The sequence below is a fragment of the Thamnophis elegans genome, chromosome Z (genome assembly GCF_009769535.1).
Source record: "Thamnophis elegans isolate rThaEle1 chromosome Z, rThaEle1.pri, whole genome shotgun sequence".
NCBI lineage: Eukaryota > Metazoa > Chordata > Lepidosauria > Squamata > Colubridae > Thamnophis > Thamnophis elegans.
Window position 1 is genome coordinate 137,655,129 of NC_045558.1, and position 18,880 is coordinate 137,674,008.

General features: G+C 38.6%; 1 protein-coding gene across 1 annotated transcript; it reads right to left on the minus strand.

The window, feature by feature from the left end:
• Nucleotides 1-3,070: 3,070 nt before the first annotated feature.
• Nucleotides 3,071-7,441, minus strand: LOC116522016 (vomeronasal type-2 receptor 26-like). The gene is made up of 4 exons (XM_032236603.1): nucleotides 6,623-7,441; nucleotides 4,703-4,930; nucleotides 4,103-4,229; nucleotides 3,071-3,969 (listed from the first exon to the last, which is right to left on the minus strand). Exons 1-4 carry the CDS (start codon nucleotides 7,439-7,441, stop codon nucleotides 3,071-3,073), a joined length of 2,073 nt encoding a protein of 690 aa, XP_032092494.1.
• Nucleotides 7,442-18,880: the final 11,439 nt, after the last annotated feature.

The window sequence follows — 18,880 nt, forward strand, 5'->3', positions numbered from 1 at the left end:
CCTGACTCTGTTGAGCAATTTGAGCCAGAACTGGAGCCAACAGAGATCAACTTCATTGACTTCAAAGGAAAATAGGGAGGGGCAGTCTACACTCAGGCCAGGGTCTTTCAGGATTGTGGTTTTTGTGACAGCAGGCATCTGTGGCCGAACCACTACACTGGCTATTAGGAAAAAAGGTGTCGTGGGTTCAGGGAATCAGAAAAGCGGCCACATTTTGGGGGTGAAAAAATTAATTTCTTCGGACAGTGTCCTAGTCCAATATAATGAATGCCTGCCATTAGTCCTGACATGCTATGCATCCCCATTTGGAGTTGGAGGAGTTTTAAGTCATCACCTTCCAGACAATCATGAAACTCCAATAGCGTTTTTTCCAGGACATTATCATCAGCTGAGAGGAACCATAGCCAACATGATAAAGAGGCATTAACTGCAGTTGCCAGTATTAAGAAATTCCATGAATATGCTTATGGAAGGAAATTTGATTTAGTAACAGATCATAAGCCACTGCTGGGATTAATTGCCTAAAGAGATAGGAAGTGTAGAGTTTAATCCATTCCCTGTGTGGCAATATGAACTTTCTGTGCAAAAGTGTTGCCTGTTGTCAGGAAAATGGTTAGTGATATACTCAAGGCTAAGGAAATCACTGCTAGAGAGGCTACATGAAGGCCACCCCAGGATCGTAAGAGTGAAGGTGTTGGCTCATAGCTATCTGTGGTGGCTGAATATAGATAGAGAGTGGGAAGCATTGTGCCAAGCATGCCAGGAAAATTGAGACCGGCACCTCCTTCAGGGCCACCACAGGACTGTGAAACACCAAAACCCCTGGTCTAGAATTCACATCGATTTTGTGGAGCCAATAATGTCTTTTCTAATTCTCCTTGATTTGTATTCCAATGGCTGGAAGTGACCATGATGAGGTCAACTACAACAGATGGTGTTACCAGGGTACTAAACAAAATGTTTACAACACATGAACTGCTGGATGTGTTGGTATTGGACAATGGGCCTCAATTTACGACAACTGCATTTTTATCCATTGTTTTTTTTTAATAAGTTTTTATTGTTATTCTCTTATATACAGTTACAGGTATACATTCACATATTTTTCTTATTTATCTTTATCACATTTACGTATTTGTTTTTCCATATCAAAGGTTAACATATATATTCTGGGTTGCTTTGCTTACCATACCGTACACCTATTTTGGATTATGACCACCCTATTTTTTTCTTTTTTCTTTCACCCTCCCTTCCTTTACTACTTCCTTCCTTCCTTCCTTCCTTCCTTCCTTCCTTCCTTCCTTCCTTCCTTCCTTCTCTCCATACCCTTTTCTTTGTTCCCTTTCCTTCTCTTCCTATTGCTTCTACTCCTTTTCCCTTTCTTCCTTTGCTCCCCTTTCCTCTCTTCTCCTCTCCTCCTCTCTTCCTTTCCTTTTCTGTTATTGTGGTTATTTCTTTTCAACTCTGAACTGGTGTATATTCAGGATGGTATTCCCTCAAACCCTGTTATAATGTTATAATTTCCTTTTCTTTATTATCATGTCTCATTTTTTTCCTATATCTCAATCATGAATATATATATTAATACTTTCTCCCCCCCCCTCTTTCCCCGTTCTTTTTAAGAGTATCTCGTTCGGGTTCTGTATCTCTCTCTTGCTTTCTTTTATAGATTCCTTCCTCTGTTTTTTTTTCTTGTGTTGCCTTCTTTGTCCTTTGGAGGTTGAATCCCTATTCTTTGTGGAACCCCCCCCCCCCAACAAGAAAATATTGGAACATTGTTAACATGTTACTCCTACTCCTAGACGTTCCCAGTTCCTGCAACCATTTTTCATATGTTTTAGCCTCCAGCCCTCTAATCTTCTTAGTTGGTCTTCTGTGAACTCCTTCTAGAATCTCAACAACTCTTTTGTAGTGTGGTGACTAGAACTGGATACCATTTTCCCAGTGTGATTTTACTAAGGTTTTGTAAAGTGATACTAGAACTTCGTGTGATCTTGATTCTAACCCTCTGTTAATGAAGCTGAGTATTGTATTGTGGTTTTACTTTTCCTGTGGAAATTTCATTTCAATATTTTTTCCATACTATTAATAACACAAAGTATCAGATTACAGTGAAAAGAGATTTATGGATAGAGAGTGAATTGTTGGGACCTAGTATGAAAGCCTTTATTTAAAAAAAATACAGTTAAATATACAGGATTCAATAACTCAGAGTATAAAACTCAGTGCACCCTAACAAGTCCAAACTTATATCTTTATAACACTGTATTTAATATATATTGATAAAATGGTAGTCAGCTTTTTACCATATTCATATAATAGTACTTTAGAAATTGAAAGTATAAAACCCATGAAAACGTTGCTGGACACCATTTTAATCAATATCCGAAATATCCTAATCAGCAACTAAGAAAACTAGATCAAAGTCAAGTTCAACAGGAGTGTTGAAAGGGTTAAACAATCTTGGAAAATGATGGAAATGCAGCAACATGAGCACTTATTTTGGAAAAAGCTTAAATAGGAATGAATCTTAAATATCCTACAACAAAGGTGGTATTCAGCGGGTTCTGACCTGTCCTGGAGAAACAGTAGCAGAAATTTTGAGTAATTTGGAGAACTGGTAAATACCACCTCTGACTGGTCCCACCCCCTTCTCTTCACTGCCTCCCAAGTCCAAGCCGATTGGGAAGGAATGGGGATTTTCCAGGATTCTTCCCCTGAAGTCGGGAAGTAATGGAGATTTTAGAGTATCATTCACCTGCCATGCACACCCAGCTATGCCCACCAAGCTATGCCCACAGAACCAGTAGTAAAAAAAAATTGAATCCCACCACTGGCCTACATAAATCCCTCTTGGACTGAAAAAAATCTATGTTCCTATAGGTTTTATAAATACTTCCTGAGACAGCAAACAGTTTTTCTATACTTTTTTTTCAGCATTTTTTTACACAAATTCCTCTTTGACAAAAAAAAAAATGTTCCTACAACTTTATATATGTTTCTCACAGCCTGCTTTCTGTATATTCCTCTTTTCAAGAAGTTCCAAAAGCAAGAAAGATTGCACCATGTGCTAATTCCTCTTAATGAGTTGCTCCCTGTGGTTGAGGTCAGGCCGCAAAACAATGATGTAGCATTTTGGGAGGAATATGCATCCCAGTAATGCAGCACTGGAGGACAGGATGGAGAAGATCTCCACAGCTACCATGGCTTTTCCTTTTGTGCTCAGATAGGCTGGAAAGAAGGAGATCCATACACTGCAGAAGGCCAACATGCTGAAGGTGATGAACTTGGCTTCGTTAAAGCTGTTAGGTAATTTACGGGCAAGGAAAGCCACAATAAAACTGGCGATGGCCAAGATACCCATGTAGCCCAAGACACAATAGAAAAAGAAAGGTGACCCCTCATTGCACTGTAATATCATTTCTTGGAGCTCTAAGTGCATGTCCAACTCAGGGAATGGGGGAGATGTTGACAACCAAAGGATACAAATACATACTTGAAAGAGGGAGCAGGAAAGGACTGTAGAAAGAGCCAATCTTTTCCCCACCCATCTCCTCATCTGAGATCCAGGTTTAGTGGCCATGAAAGCCACAACCACAGTGATGGTTTTGGCCAGTACACTAGAAATGGCCACTGAAAAAGTGATACCAAACATTGATTGTCGGAGAAGGCAGGCCACTTTGCCAGGTTGGCTGAGGAAGAGCAAAGAGGAAAGAAAACAGAGCAGAAGAGAGACAAGCAGGGTGTAGGTGAGGAACCGGTTGTTGGCTTTGACAATGGGAGTATCCTTGTGCTTAATAAAGATTCCAAGTACCCAAAAGGTCAAGAAGAAGAAACCAAGAGCTGCTGAGGCTAAACCAATTCCTAAGTTTTCTTCAAAAGTTAGAAAGGCCAGCAGTTTCAGGATACATCCATTCTTTCTTTTATTTGGATAATGATTTTCTGGACATTTAAAACAGTCATCCATATCTGGGAGGAAAGTCAAGATATTTGTCATCTGGGCATTCCAAATTAATGAAATTCATTTTATTAATTTTATGCATACAGTTGTATGTAAAAATGTGCTTAAGTTTAATGAAAATTGGTAGAATTCCTTCCCTACCATTTTGATTTGAAATCTTCCCTTCTGTGCATGGAACACAGTCATAGCAGCAGAACTGATTTCCTTCAATCCCCTTTTTCCAGGATCCTGGGACACAAGGGCCATTGCATCGAGAAAATGGAAGAACCTGAATTGATGATAAACATAAAAATGTTTGAAAAGGGGTTTTTCTAAAACAGTTCCTGAATGTTCTCCTTAATGGGGCAACATGATTATTGACTTCCCAAAAAGATACAGCTTTGAACAATTTCATCAACAACTGAAAATAATGTAGAAATTATAATGAAGTACAGAAGCTCCTGTCTGAAAAGCAGGAAAAATAAACAATTATTACATAGTAACGATCTCATGGAAACCTGGCCACTCTTGTGATTTCAAGTGAAAATCCCCCCCAAATATGCAATCCTGGTTTTTACATTTTAATATCATATTTCTCAATTTGTGGAATCTTTGATCATCCACCACATTTGAAAGAATATGCCATTGTTTAATAAAAAGATTAGAAATTGTATCTCTATGAAAAGAATATGTTCAATATGGGTTCATAATGGGTTAAGAAATGGATCATAATAGATTAAGGTGGAATCACTAATTCAATACCTGGTTAAAAGCTGGACTCCAAACAATCACATCATCATCAATCCATAATTCCTTCTCTTTTAGAGCCTGTAGATCCATCATTCCAACTCTAACTTTCTGAAAGGATCTGTTTGGAAAAGTGATCAAGTTGATGATATCGAATCCACCTGTTGCTTCCCCTTTCTCACTCAGGAACACTCTTTCCCCTGCTGAATTGTTAAAAGAAATGCCTTGAAGAAATGGATGGAGCTACTTGAAAAGGAATGAAAGAGAGGGAATTAAAAACAATATATCAGAGAAGAGAAAATCATATTTAAGTTTCATTCCCTCATTCTTCCTATTCCTATAACTATTATTATGAACACTTAAAAAATTGACAATCAATATTGCCTGATAATGTACATGTCCTATCTATCTATCTATCTATCTATCTATCTATCTATCTATCTATCTATCTATCTACCATCCATCCATCCATCCATCCATCCATCCATCTATCTATCTAACTATCTATCTTTCTATCTTTCTATCTATCTTATTGATATTAATATAAGGATGAGTAAGAATGAACTGAAGCAGAATGAATAAAAGGTTCTGGACTTATGTACATTTCTTAAATTATGATTTAGATCAGGCATGTCAAACTCACACCATCATGCCATCATATGACATGTCACAACTTTTTCCCCCTTCACTAAACCAGGGCTGAGCATGGACAGCGTGTGATCCAGTGGTGGGATTCAAATAATTTACCAACCAGTTCTCTGCCCTAAGGACCAGCTGGGTAGCCGGGGCTCGGTGATCATGTGGGCATGGCCAAGTCAATGTCACTCAAGTCAATGGGCACTTTGCCTTAATTGTTACAAGGGTAATAAGGGTTAACTGGAGAGGCAGTTTCTGTAAGCAGGGCGATAAAGATTAGGCTAAAAACAACACCAGAATGTTTCCTTCCTGCCTTCCTTACAGGACTAGCCCTGTAAAGTGGGAAAAAACAAAAGATTTCTTCCAACAACCGGTCCTCCGAACTGCTTAGAAAGTTACGAACCAGTTCTCCCGAATTGGTGCAAACTGGATGAATCCCACCACTGGTGTGATCCATCCGGCCCTTGGGCCATGAGTTTGACAAAAATGATTTAAATTGACTATATAAACAATTCATTCCACCTAGATCATATCTAATCTTTCCTCATTGTCTGTTACTCAGATTTTAGATTCTGAGACTACAGCATTCCTCCATAGAGAGATGCAAGATAGAGCTTATTGCAAACGTGTTTCATGTTTCATCTATGGATTTCACAACTACGGATTCATCTATGAATTTCACAACTAAGAAGACCCACTTTTATTTCACTCCTCTAAAACTCTGATAGAGAAAGAAAGCTCAGCTTCTTACCCATGACAAATCCATGAGCACCATAGAAAATTCTTGGAAAATTTATTATTTTGGAGGAGGCAATGAAAAGTAATCTAAATTATAATTTTAACTATCTCATATTATACAATGTATAGTAATTTACTAAATAACCTCTACTGACAACTAAGCCATAATTTATGCAGTAGCTTCAGAATAACAACACAAATTATTTTTTTTCAATATCTATTTAAGACAGAACAGCATTTCAGAGTCAGAAGACTTGGAAATCTTCTAATCCAATATCCTACTCAAGTAGGAGAAGGTATGCTATTTCAGATAAGTGGCTGTCCTTCTCTTCATACAAATCTTCAGAGTTGGAGCATTCAAAACTTTTGAAGACAAGCTGTTGCACCAATTAATGGTTAATTGTTCTCACCATCAAAAAATTCCTCCTTATTTCTAGGTTGTTTCTCAGGCTTGATTTCACATGCAGAAAATATTAAGACTTTCCACAATGGTTCCAAAAAGTAATTCTATGTCAAACTGCTTATTGAAATAACAGAAGTTTTCCAAAGCAAAGGGAATACCTGCCAAGCTTGGAGATGTGGAAGGTCAGGATTTTTACTCATCATTGTTTTTCTTCTATTGTACCCCAAAGTGTACAGAGCCTGCAAAGCATGAGCCACAGCATAAACAGCATTGTAGACGCTGTAGCTATGGCCAGTCATTTCCATTTCAAAGGCAGGTCCAGGAAGATCCTCTAGCTTCATCTCCTCAGTGCATATTCTACCTTCCTTTGGGAAAATGTCTTGTATTTCTTGTAACTCTTGTTTTGGAAATGAACAATCAAATGCTTGTTCCCAAACTTCCTGCAGAAACTGATCTCTGTAGTCTGAAAGAGGATTCATGGTCTGAAGAAATTCCTTGAAATTTGCAACGGCTGTTGAATGAACGGTGAAGGAAATAGCCCCATGGAACATGGTGAGATCCAATGTGGTTTGAAATCCTGATAATATGAAATCAATCTGGGCAGTCATGATCCACACCCTTCCAAGCAATGTAATTTCCTTGCTTTCAGGATCTACCATAAATATGACAGCTCTCAACCACATAATTGTCAATGATTCTCCATAGACGAGAAATGCTTTGGCTTGGCTGTTTTTCCATTTCACAGATATAATTAAGATTCTGTTAAATACTTCTACAATGTCTTCCAAGTGGATTAGCTGTTCAAGTCTTTCTATGAATGCTGAGCAAACTCCATTCTCTGCAAGCAAGGGCTGCATTTTCTGTAAGAAATTTTCTCCATGGTTGTTATCAACAGCAAATATCCCAATCCATGTCCACCTGAAATGATGAAGCAGTTGGATAATCCCACTGTACTGATGGTCTTCTTTGGGGACCATGAAATAAACTGAAGAGAGTTTATTGGTCTCAAATTGCTCTTGGGGTAATGAGCCATAGGTTAGCTGAAAGAAAGTGGAATAGTATTCTTTTAAGTTGTAAGATTAAATGCAATTGTTCTGATCTATTTTTCTTATAAAATATATGCAAGGAAGGAATTGTTTCCCTAAAACTCTTCCAAGTATAAGTTTGAAAGGAATTTATTGGAATTATTTCAAAAAAATAGAATTGATCAATTCTTTTGATAGAAATAAAGAATACTGTTCTCAATTTTTCCTCAGGTGTGGACTGTCTATGGACACTCAATTCTTGTATTCGGCATTGTAGTTTTAAAAGTATGCCAACTAATGGACCTTAAGCCAAGCAGAACATCTTAATAAAAACATAATAAAATGCCAGCGATAAAAATGAATGTACTACCCAGACTATTATGCCTATTTCAAACTATCCCCATAAAATTAGGATTTCTTTTTTACTGAATTGAATAAGATTATATTAAAATTTATATGGCAAGTGAAGAAAGCCAGGATAAAGTTGAAAGCTCTACAGGATGAAAGAAGCAGAGGTGGTATGGGACTCCCGGACGGGGAGCTTTATTACAAAGCAGCACACTAACATGGATCAGGGATTGGATAAATTTAAAAAAATAAAAGAATACTAACATTAGAGGGCCACGATTTGCAAATGGGATGGCATTTTTTCCTATGGGAAGAGAGTAAAAAGAAACAAAAATACTTCCACAGACACTATATTAGAGATGCACTGATACAGGTCTGGAATAAAATTAGAGAAAAAACATTACATGAAAATACCGACATGGCTTTCCACTATGGAAGCCATGAAACATCCCAATACACTAGATTTATCGAAAATAGTTAGATATAGTGAAATTTTAGATAGCCAAGGGAATTTGAAAACAAATCCACAATAAAAAGAGCAAAATATAAATATAGATTGGTGGCCACATCTCCAACTACAATTGAGATAAAAAATACTTAAAAGAATATGAAATATACAAAGAATTATAACAAATAGATAAAATTTTAATTTCCCCAGAAAATAAATTCATAACAAAAATTTACAAATATTTATTAGAAGTAATATTAGAAGAAGAAAAAGTTAAAGGTTGCATGATAGCATGGGCCAAAAACTTTGGTTACAACATAGACTTAGTGGATTGGGAAAGAATTTGGAACACAAATTATAAACTAACATGATCAGCAGCACTTAAACAAAATATATACAAAATGTTTTATCGATGGCACTTATCACCAACAGGATTGGCTAAAATGTACCCAGATATGAAGCTGACCTGCTGGAAGTGTAAAAAAGTACAAGGGACTTATGGTGGACCTGCCCAGAAACACAAAAATATTGGACAAAAATTTGGAAATGGGTGCAAGAAATTACAGGAGAACAGACAAACTACAAACCCGAAATCTTTCTACTGGGAATAATCAAAGGGAAATATACAAAGAAAATTAAGTACATATTAATACATCTGCTAACTACAGCTAGAATAGCATTTGCCCAATGCTGGAAACAAAATAATACCCCCTCGGATGAATTAAAATTAATTAAGCCAAAAAACTATATATAAATATATATAGAACTGTGTATAAAGGTGTGTAAATATAGTGAAATATTATATACATGTACAGGTACGATGACATAACAAAGTGGATGTAATGACTGTAAGGTGTTGTAGAAGGGAAAAAAATAATAAAAAATCTGCAAAAAAAGACTATAGAATTGTTCTCCTTTAGCCTTTTCACAACTTACCTGAGGAATTTTGAAGAATTCTGTAATTTTAGCAATATGAGATGATGTGACAAAATCCAGTCCCCCAATGATAGCCATGAGATTTTTCTGGCTGTCACACTTGTAGTTAGGGACAAATTCCTGGGATTTGAAAAGCAGGTCCAGAGTAGTGCAATAGGTCATCCTTGCATTGTAGTAACTGTCACAGATGTGGAACCCAAGAGTAATGTTAGGTAAGATCTGTGAGTCTTCATTGATCTCATTCACAGCAAAAGCCAACGCAAGGATATGTTGATGAAATTTGGTGAATATACTGCAAAAATTTAAATACCACACTTGAAAGAGAAAATTGACAATTCTCATAACAACATTTCTGTATAAATAACAAAGATTTCTTTCTATGACAGTAATAGAAAGAAAATATTAAAATACAATACAATAGCAGAGTTGGAAGGGACCTTGGAGGTCTTCTAGTCCAACCCCCTGCCTAGGCAAGATATCCTACACCACTTCAGACAAATGGTTTATCCAATATCTTCTTAAAGACTTCCAGGGGCATTCACAACTTCTGGAGGCAAGCTGTTCCACTGATTAATTGTTCCAACTGTCAGGAAATTTCTCCTCAGTTCTAACTTGCTTCTATCCTTGATTAGTTTCCACCCATTGCTGCTTCTTCTTCCCTCAGGTGCTTTGGAGAACAGTTTGACTCCCTCTTCTTTGTGGCAACCCCTGAGATACTGGAATACTGCTATCATGTCTCCACTAGTCCTTTTCATTAAACTAGACATACCCAGTTCCTGCAACCATTGTTCATATGTTTTAGCCTCCACTCCCCTAATCATGTTTGTTGCTCTTCTCTGTACTCTTTCTAGATTCTCCACATCTTTTTACAACATGGTGACCAAAATTGAATGCAGTATTCCAAGTGTGGCCTTACCAAGACATTATGAAGTGGTATTAACACTTCACGTGATCTTGATTCTATCCCTCTGTTTATGCAGCCAAGAACTGTGTTGACTTTTTTGGCAGCTGCTGCACATTGCTCATATTTAAATGGTTGCCCACTAGGATTCCAATATCCCTCTCACAGTTCACTATTGAGCAAGGTACTACCTATACTGTACCTGTGCAATTTGTTTTTCTTGCTTTTCTATGTTGAAATAAAAAAAATATTACAATTACTATTTTTGCGTTATATGAAAATTTTGGTTGCTCCGTATAAAATTTTTAATCAACCCCCCCCCCCCCCCAGGTCAAAGGTGTCCCTCTTTACTAATCTGAAAATCTGATTCCAGGATCCCTCTCACAGTTATTACTATTGAGCAAGGTACCACCTCTGCTATACCTGTGCATTTTGGTTTTCTTGCCTCAATGTAGAACCTTACTTTTTTCACCATTGAATTTCATTTTATTAGATAGTGCCCAATGTTCAAATTTGTCAAGATCCTTCTGTATCTTAAGCCTATCTTCTGGAGTGTTGGCTATTCCTGTCAACTTGGTGTCATCTGCAAATTTGATGAGTTCCCCATTTATCCTCTCATCTAGGTCATTGATGAAGATGTTGAAGAGTACTGGGCCCAAAACAGAGCCTTGGGGTACTCCACTGCATACCTCCCTCCATGCAAATGCAGTTCCATTGAGGACTACACGTTGAGTGCGATTGGTCAGCCAGTTATGAATCCATCTGGTGGTGATGCTGTCTAGCCCACATTTTTGTACTTTATCTAGTAGTAGGTTATGGTCTACTTTATCAAATGCCTTTCTGAAGTCCAAGTAAATTATATCGATGGCATTCCTCTGGTCCACTAATTTTGTCACTTTGTCGAAGAATGCAATAAGATTAGTCTGACATGATCTGTTTTTGACAAACCCATGTTGGCTTTTGGCGATTACTTTGTTTACTTCTAGGTATTCGCTAATTCATTGCTTGATTATCTTTTCCAGAATCTTCCCTGGTATTGAGGTTGGGCTGATAGGTCTATAGTTTCCTGGATCTATTTTTTCCCTTTTTTGAAGATGGGAACCACATCAGCTCTTTTCCAGTCCTCTGTCAGTTTTCCGGTGCTCCAGGATCTCTGAAAGATATAATTCAGTGGTTCTGAGATCTCATCTGCCAGTTCCTTCAGAACCCTGGAGTGTAATCCATCCCCTCCTGGTGATTTTAACTCGTCTAGGGTAGACAGGTGCTGATTTACCATTTTCTTCCCTATTTCAACTTCTGTTCCTAATCTGATCTTTGTTGTGTTGTTTTTGGTAGATTGTTTTTTCCCTTTGTGTAAAGACGGATCCAAAACATGAGTTAAATAGTCCTGCTTTCTCCCTGTTGCTTGTCACCTTCTTGTCACCATTTTCACCCAGCAATGTACCAATTGTTCCTTAATTTTTTTCTTATTTTTAACATGTTGGAAGAAGCTTTTCTTGTTAATTTTTACTTTGTGGCAAGCCTTTCTTCATTGTGAGCCTTAGCTTTCCTCACTTCATCTTTACAGGCTGAGGCTATTTGCTGATATTCTGCCTTAATTATGTCCTCCTCTTTCCACTTTTTATATTTATCCTTTTTGTCTTTCAATTTGTCAGAGAGCTATGCTGGTTTCTTTAGGGAGCTGTTATTTTTCTTCTTCATTGGTATTCTTCTAGACTGGGCTTTTATAATCTCATTCTTCAAAATTTCCCAAGCTTCTTGAGTTGTTTTCCCCTTGAGGATTCTCACCCATGGAATTCTTCCCAAGCTCTTTCTAAATTTATTGAAATTAGCTCTCTTAAAGTCCAATACTCTAGTTTGTCATTGTTGTACTAATTGTGTTTGCATAACATTGAATTGCAGTATTGCATGATCACTTCCCCCAAGGTTCCTGTAGCTTCAACACCTTCTATCATTTCCTCTCTGTTAGTGAGAATTAAGTCCAATATGGCCGATCCCCTTGTTCCCTTCTCTACCTTTTGGGAAACAAAGTTGTCCGCTAGGTTTGTTAGGCCTGTAGTGTAGACCTATGGCAATGTTGTTTCCCCCCACTTTAATGTTGACCCAAATGCATTCAAGATAGTTCTCATCATTGTTGTGTTCTATTTCTGTAGAGATGTAGTTATTTCTTATATATAGTGAAACTCCACCTCCTCTTTTATTTGGTCTATTTCTTTTTAATAATTTAAATCCGTCTAGCTGTATGTTACAATTGTGAATTTCATACCACCAAGTTTCTGTAATGGTAACAATATCATATCTGCCCTCATTTACTTGAATTTCTAATTCACTCTGTTTATTACTCATATTCTGTGCATTGGTGTATAGACATTTGAGTCCATTTTGATTGACCCTGTGTTTACTGTCTACATAACCTGGGTTATCCCTAAGTGCCCCTTGTATGATTTGTGCAGATGGTACAGCTGTCACTATTAAATGCTTGGTTATGTTTGAGAGCAGGACTGATAATCTTACTCGCACAAACATCTATGTTACATGCACTCATAACCCTATTAATTTTTGATTGCTGGGGACAGAAATATTCTGTATCAATTAATTCTCTGTCCCCGGTTTTCAGTTTAAATGTTTATCCAGAAAACCTGTGAATTTAATTCCAAATAACTCAGTCCCTTTCTTGGATGGGTGCAAAACATCTCTTTTGTGCAGTTTTTCATTGGACTAGCTGCAGGCATCATGACCAATAAAACCAAAACCTTCCCTTTTACACTACTCCTTTAGCCACACATTAAATTCTGATACACCCTGGCCCTTCCCTTTTTGTTCCTTATATACTGGTATAACCACTGAAAATAAGCCTACAGCCTATATTACTAAGTTCATACCCCAAGCTCTGGAAATCATTCTGCACAGAAAGTACACCTTTTTAGTCTTTCTAAAATTTCTATAGAGGGGCTTGCTTGTTCTCTGAGCTTGGTTGTTTTCTTGCAGACATTTCATTACCCAAAGTAATGTAGGTAACATCATCACAACCCAGCACTGATGATGTTATCTATTTTGACTGATGAAATGTCTCACAAAAGCTATCAATGTGAGAAAGACCCCTTGTTTCCACCCTGAACTAAAATAATCTCTTATATTGGTAATTTCTACGTAGCTCAATTTTATTTGACACAGAATTTCCCTGACTTCCAAGAAATATGTTTGGCAATAATGTAAGTGGTCACTTTTTTCTAAATACTATATTTTCTATCACATTTAAAAAAACAGTTTATGAACAGATTCAGGAGGTATCGCTTATTTACCAAATGTATAATTTGTGAAGAGAGAGAATTCCAAATCTTTCTAAAAATTATTTTTATCCCAGTAAATCTTCACTTAGAGATTTCTTGATCTGAACTTTTATACATTTCATGTGAAATACTTTAAGATAATGTAAAGTAGGTTATTTCTCCTTTCTTAACCAGATACAATTGAAGGAAACAGAAGGCATAGATGATATTAAAAATCCTGCATTTATGGGCAAATCATTTTAGTCATATAAAGGATTTTTGAAAATCTGGGTAAGATTAGATAGAGAGAGAAAAAATCTTACACTGGTATGTCATAAGGTTTCTTAGAAGGGTTTTCATTAAATTTAATTCCATAAAGGTGGTAAGTGAAGTGAGATGCCACCCCACCAATGATGAGGTCTCCAGGCTGGTACCATTCATGTGGAACTAGGAAAGAATCACTTGCAGGGCATTTCAGAGTCATTACTTTGTGCACCAAAAACATCACAAGAAACATCTTCATGCTTTTGTTATTGTGAAAATGTTTCCCTTCAATCCTCCTGATCAGAAAGTACCTAGAGTTTGGTACTTCATCTAAAGATTGATCCAAGGGTTATATCTGATAATGCACCTCATGAGAAAAATTATTCTTTTCTATTTGAAGATCTGTATAAGCACAAAGTTGTATCCTGAATTCCACCTGTAATTGAACAGATACTCTGGCAGAAGAGGACAGAGGGTAGAAACTTGAAGCAATGAGTCCTGGGGTTCAAATGTTTCTTTATATCCAAGCGGATACTTTGCCTGTTATGGAATATCATTCCCTTCTGTGCATCCTTTGGTGTTTTTGCTAGCTAAGAAAATATGGTGGATCCTGTAGGAGATAATTATTTTGTTTTGATGAAATAATAATTGGCTACTGGTTCAACTATTTTTTTTATATGAGCAAATGCCAATGAAATCATATAAGGGAGGTTTGCAATAAAATATATGCCTAGTTGTTGAAACTGTTGACAGTGTTTTTTGAATCTACAATTTTTCACAAAAGAAAATATGAACAGATCTGTTCATGCTCCCATTGGTGCCTGACTCTGTGGAGGAAGTTGAGTCAGAACTGGAGCCAACAGAAATCAGGGGTCCAACTTAGTTGACTTCCAAGGAAAATGGGGAGAGGCAGTCTACACTCAGGCCAGGGTCTTTCAGGATTGGGATGAGAGAGACAGTCAGAGACAAACAGAGACAGTGACAGGGGGGGTCACTTTGCTCTGGGATCTATCAAGAATGTGGAAGTGTTTGGGGAAATTTAGAGCAACAAAGCGGCCCTTTGAACTGCCAGTTGCCTATGTTGCCTCTGTGCCATGCTCCGGGTCATCACAAGATCCACTAGGTATCAGTCATTTATTTACGTAATTTTTTTCAAGGAGTAAAAATGTAGAACTTCAAACATTACCTTTAGGTCATGAAAAATCTTCAAAAGGTTCCCTGCACTGAAGTTTTATGCATTCTATTGCAAACACTTTAACATTACCTAAAGCAGGGGTCGCCAACACCTGGTCCATGGACTGGAATTAGTTCATGCTATGCGAGAAACTGGGCTGAATAAACAAGGGAATTCCCATCCATGGGATGTGGGCAGCATGGGAAACCATGCCCCACCAGTTCACCACAGGTGCCCCGACATACATCCATGTTGAGTTTGCCATGTTGGCCACACCCATCCCATCCCCCCAAGGTCAAACACCACCTTGATGTGGCCCTCAATGACATCGAGATTGATACCCCTCCTCTATCGGATTTTATTTTCTTGAAAAATGCCAGAGTTCTAATTGGAAGCCAAATCAAGTCGCTCTTTATTATGGTTTACTATTTATTATAGTCAGCATACATTTTGAGTAAAGGATGAGACAGAAAGGAGAGTACAAAGAACATGAAATAATAGAGTTGGAAAGGTCTTCTTGTCCAACTCCCTCACGCCCGCACAAGCAGGAGATCCTATATCATTTCAAACAAATAGTTGTTCACTCTCCTTTTCAAAGCTTCCAGTGATGAAGCACCTCCATCTTCTGAGGGCAAGCTATTCCATTACTTGATTGTTAGTGTTATGTCCATGAAGGCACAATCAGAGGCTTTTCCTACTATCGTGCAAGTACAGGATGTATTTTAAAGTTATTGATTAATTGGCTGAGAGCTTCCTTTAAAAAAGAGCTGTTGGCCAGAAACTGGATGTTGGTTTATAGTAGGCTCTTATCTTGTATTGTTGGAATGTGGCTCCTCATCTGTTCCCCACGCACAACATTGCATTTGGTGATGAAGGAGGGATTTCTGGGCTCGGAGCTAATACTGAGAATTGCTAATTGGGGGACTGCAGAGATTAAGAGGCATGTGTGAGTGGCAACTGTTTTGTTTTGGAAAGATAATGACTTACCCTATCACAGTTTGCACCACTTGATCCTAAAACACAGATGTTGGATTTTTACTTAATCCTTTTTGACTATACATTAGAAGCTAATGACTATACAAATATCACAGATCATCGCAAACGAACCCTTTTTTGAGCATTTGTGGAAAAGAAGTGTTTGAGATGGCAAGGGCCCTCATTGTGCCCCAACCCCTTCAGACAGTTCCTTAGGGCATATTATTGGGTTAACTGCAGGAACATTATGCAGCCCGACCATCTTGCATTGCTAGAAGACATGCTTTTTTACCATAGGGATCAGGTGGAGGATGAGTCTATTAGCTGTTATATGGCGGCCCTCAAGAAGGCAGCTATTTACTTCATATTTAGCAACTTAGATGGAATCCTTTGAGACAGATTGGTCTGTGGGGTTCGGGATCTTTGGTTAAAGAGAAGATTACTGGCAAAACCAACATTAACATTACAAACAGCAGTAGAGGAGGCGAAAACCGCTGAATAATCAAATAGATCGAATGAAGTGATACAGAAGTCAGGAAGCCCACAGATGGCTAGAAAGGGGGGGGCAACTGTCCATCGGGGAGAGGTAGAATTGCAGGGGGACACTGAAGATGAGGAAGATAATCACACTGACATCCGTTTGTTGAAGGCGACCAACAAGGATCACAGAGTGACCGAGGATCGGAGGCTGTCCTCCTCATGCATAGGTTGTGGTGGAAACCACCCAAAAACTATGTGTCGCCATAAGAATGCTATTTGCAGGTGGTGTGGGAAGGAGGGTCATCTAGTGAAGTTTACCGTGCTGCATTGCCTGCCACCCCAACAGGATAGACTCTAAGTTGTAATGTTGGGGGAAAGCAGGGCCCGTCAAGATTGAGAATCCCAGAGGATGAGTGTTTTACTATTAATATGTACACCCATCATTTAGGGAGGGTGAGCAATCAAACCGGGATTCCGGGAAATAGTAAAATTTACATTACCATCTGTATTGCAGGATCTCCCTGCCAGATGGAAATGGATACAGGTGGGCAACAACAATTGCATACTGGCAGACCCTACAAAGATTGTTGCCATATAGAGCCGAGCGGAAGCTTACGTGAAGCCATATCCGTTTAAGAGATTGTCAGGGAAATAACATCCCCATCAAAGGAAGTGGAATGTTCCATATAGAATATAAAGATTTCTTTGGGCCACCTAAATTGATTGTCATAGAAGGCTCACTGCCTAACCTCCTGGGACTGGATTGGTTTGTGGCTTAGGGGTTAGACATTACTGGGATTCACAAAATTGGGGAGACCATCAGAGAGTTTAGTAAACAGTTCACTGATGGGTTTGATGGGAAGTTGGGAGAAAATAGGGGTACCCCGATATCCTTCAGCTTGGACCCTAAAATGGCACCAATAAGAATGAAACCAAGAAGGGTGCCATTTGCATTAAAACCCAAGGTTGGTGAACAACTGGATAAATTGATTCAACAAAACATACAGGAACAAGTGGACCACACCAAGTGAGAAACCCCTTTCGTGACACTAGTGAAACAAGATGGGTCACTCCGGATTTGTGCTGATTATAAATGTACTCTGAATAAGGCTCTTCAACAAAACACATATCCATTACCAGTGGTGCAGCACTTGTTACATTCGCTGGGGAGGGTGGGGGAGCAAGATCTTCACAAAGTTAGATCTGGCCCAAGCTTACCAACAGCTCCCCATGGATGATGCCACTGCAGAAGCCCAAACTATTATAAAGCATTGGGGGAGGGCATTCCGCTGTCATCGCCTACAGTTTGGGGTAAGGTTGGACCCAGGCTTGTTCCAAAGCCTGATGGAACAGTTGTTACACAGCATCCCTGGTGTTGTCCCATGCTTCAATGATGTGCTCATATCCACTGCCAATAAACCTGAACTATTTGAATGACTATGACTAGTGTTACAAAGATACCAAGAGGCTGGGCTAAAGGTAAAGGAAGAAAAGCGTAAAGTAGCAGTAAATCAAGTAAAGTTTCTGGGTTACTTGGTTGATGCATCCAGATTGCTCTCTACCAAAGAGAAAGTACAAGCAATACATTCTGTACCAACACCAAAGAATAAGATGGATCTCCAGGCCTTCTTGGGACTCCTCAATTTCTATAGTGTGTTTTTGTGACAGCAGGCATCTGTGGCAGAACCACTACACTGGCTATTAAGAAAAAAGGTGCCGTGGGTTTGGGGATGCAGAGATGTGGCCACATTTATGGGGGTGAAAAAATTGATTTCCTCGGACAGTGTCCTAGTCCAATATAATGAATGCCTGCCATTAGTCCTGACATGCGATGCATCTCCATTTGGAGTTGGGAGAGTTTTAAGTCAACACCTTCCAGTCAATCAGGAAGCTCCAATAGTGTTCTTTTCCAGGACATTATCATCAGCTGGGAGGAACTATAGCCAACTTGATAAAAAGGCATTAGCTGCAGTTGTCAGTATTAAGAGATTCCATGAATATGCTTATGGAAGGAAATTTGATTTAGTAAAAGATCATAAGCCACTGCTGGGACTAATTGCCTAAAGAGATAGGAAGTATAGAGTTTAAGCCATTCCCTGCGAGGCAGTATGAACTTTCTGTGCAAAAGTGCTGCCTGTTGTGGGGGAACTGGGTAGTGATACCCTCAAGCCTAAGGAAATCACTGCTAGAGAGGCTACATGAAGGCCACCCCAGGATTGTAAGAATGAAGGTGTTGGCTCATAGCTATCTGTGGTGGCCGAATATAGATAGAGAATGGGTAGCATTGTGCCAAGCATGCCAGGAATTGAGACTGGCACCTCCTTCAGCGCAACCACAGGACTGTGAAACACCAAAACCCCTGGTCCAGAATTCACATCGATTTTGTGCCGCCAATAAATGGAATGTCTTTTCTAATTGTCCTTGATTTGAATTCCAATGGCTGGAGGTGGCCATGATGAGGTCAACTACGATGGATGCTGTTACCAGGGTATTAAACAAAATGTTTGCAAAACATGGGTTGCCGGACATGTTGGTATTGGACAATGGGCCTCAATTTACGACAACTGCATTCGAGGTATTCCTAGAAAATCAAGGA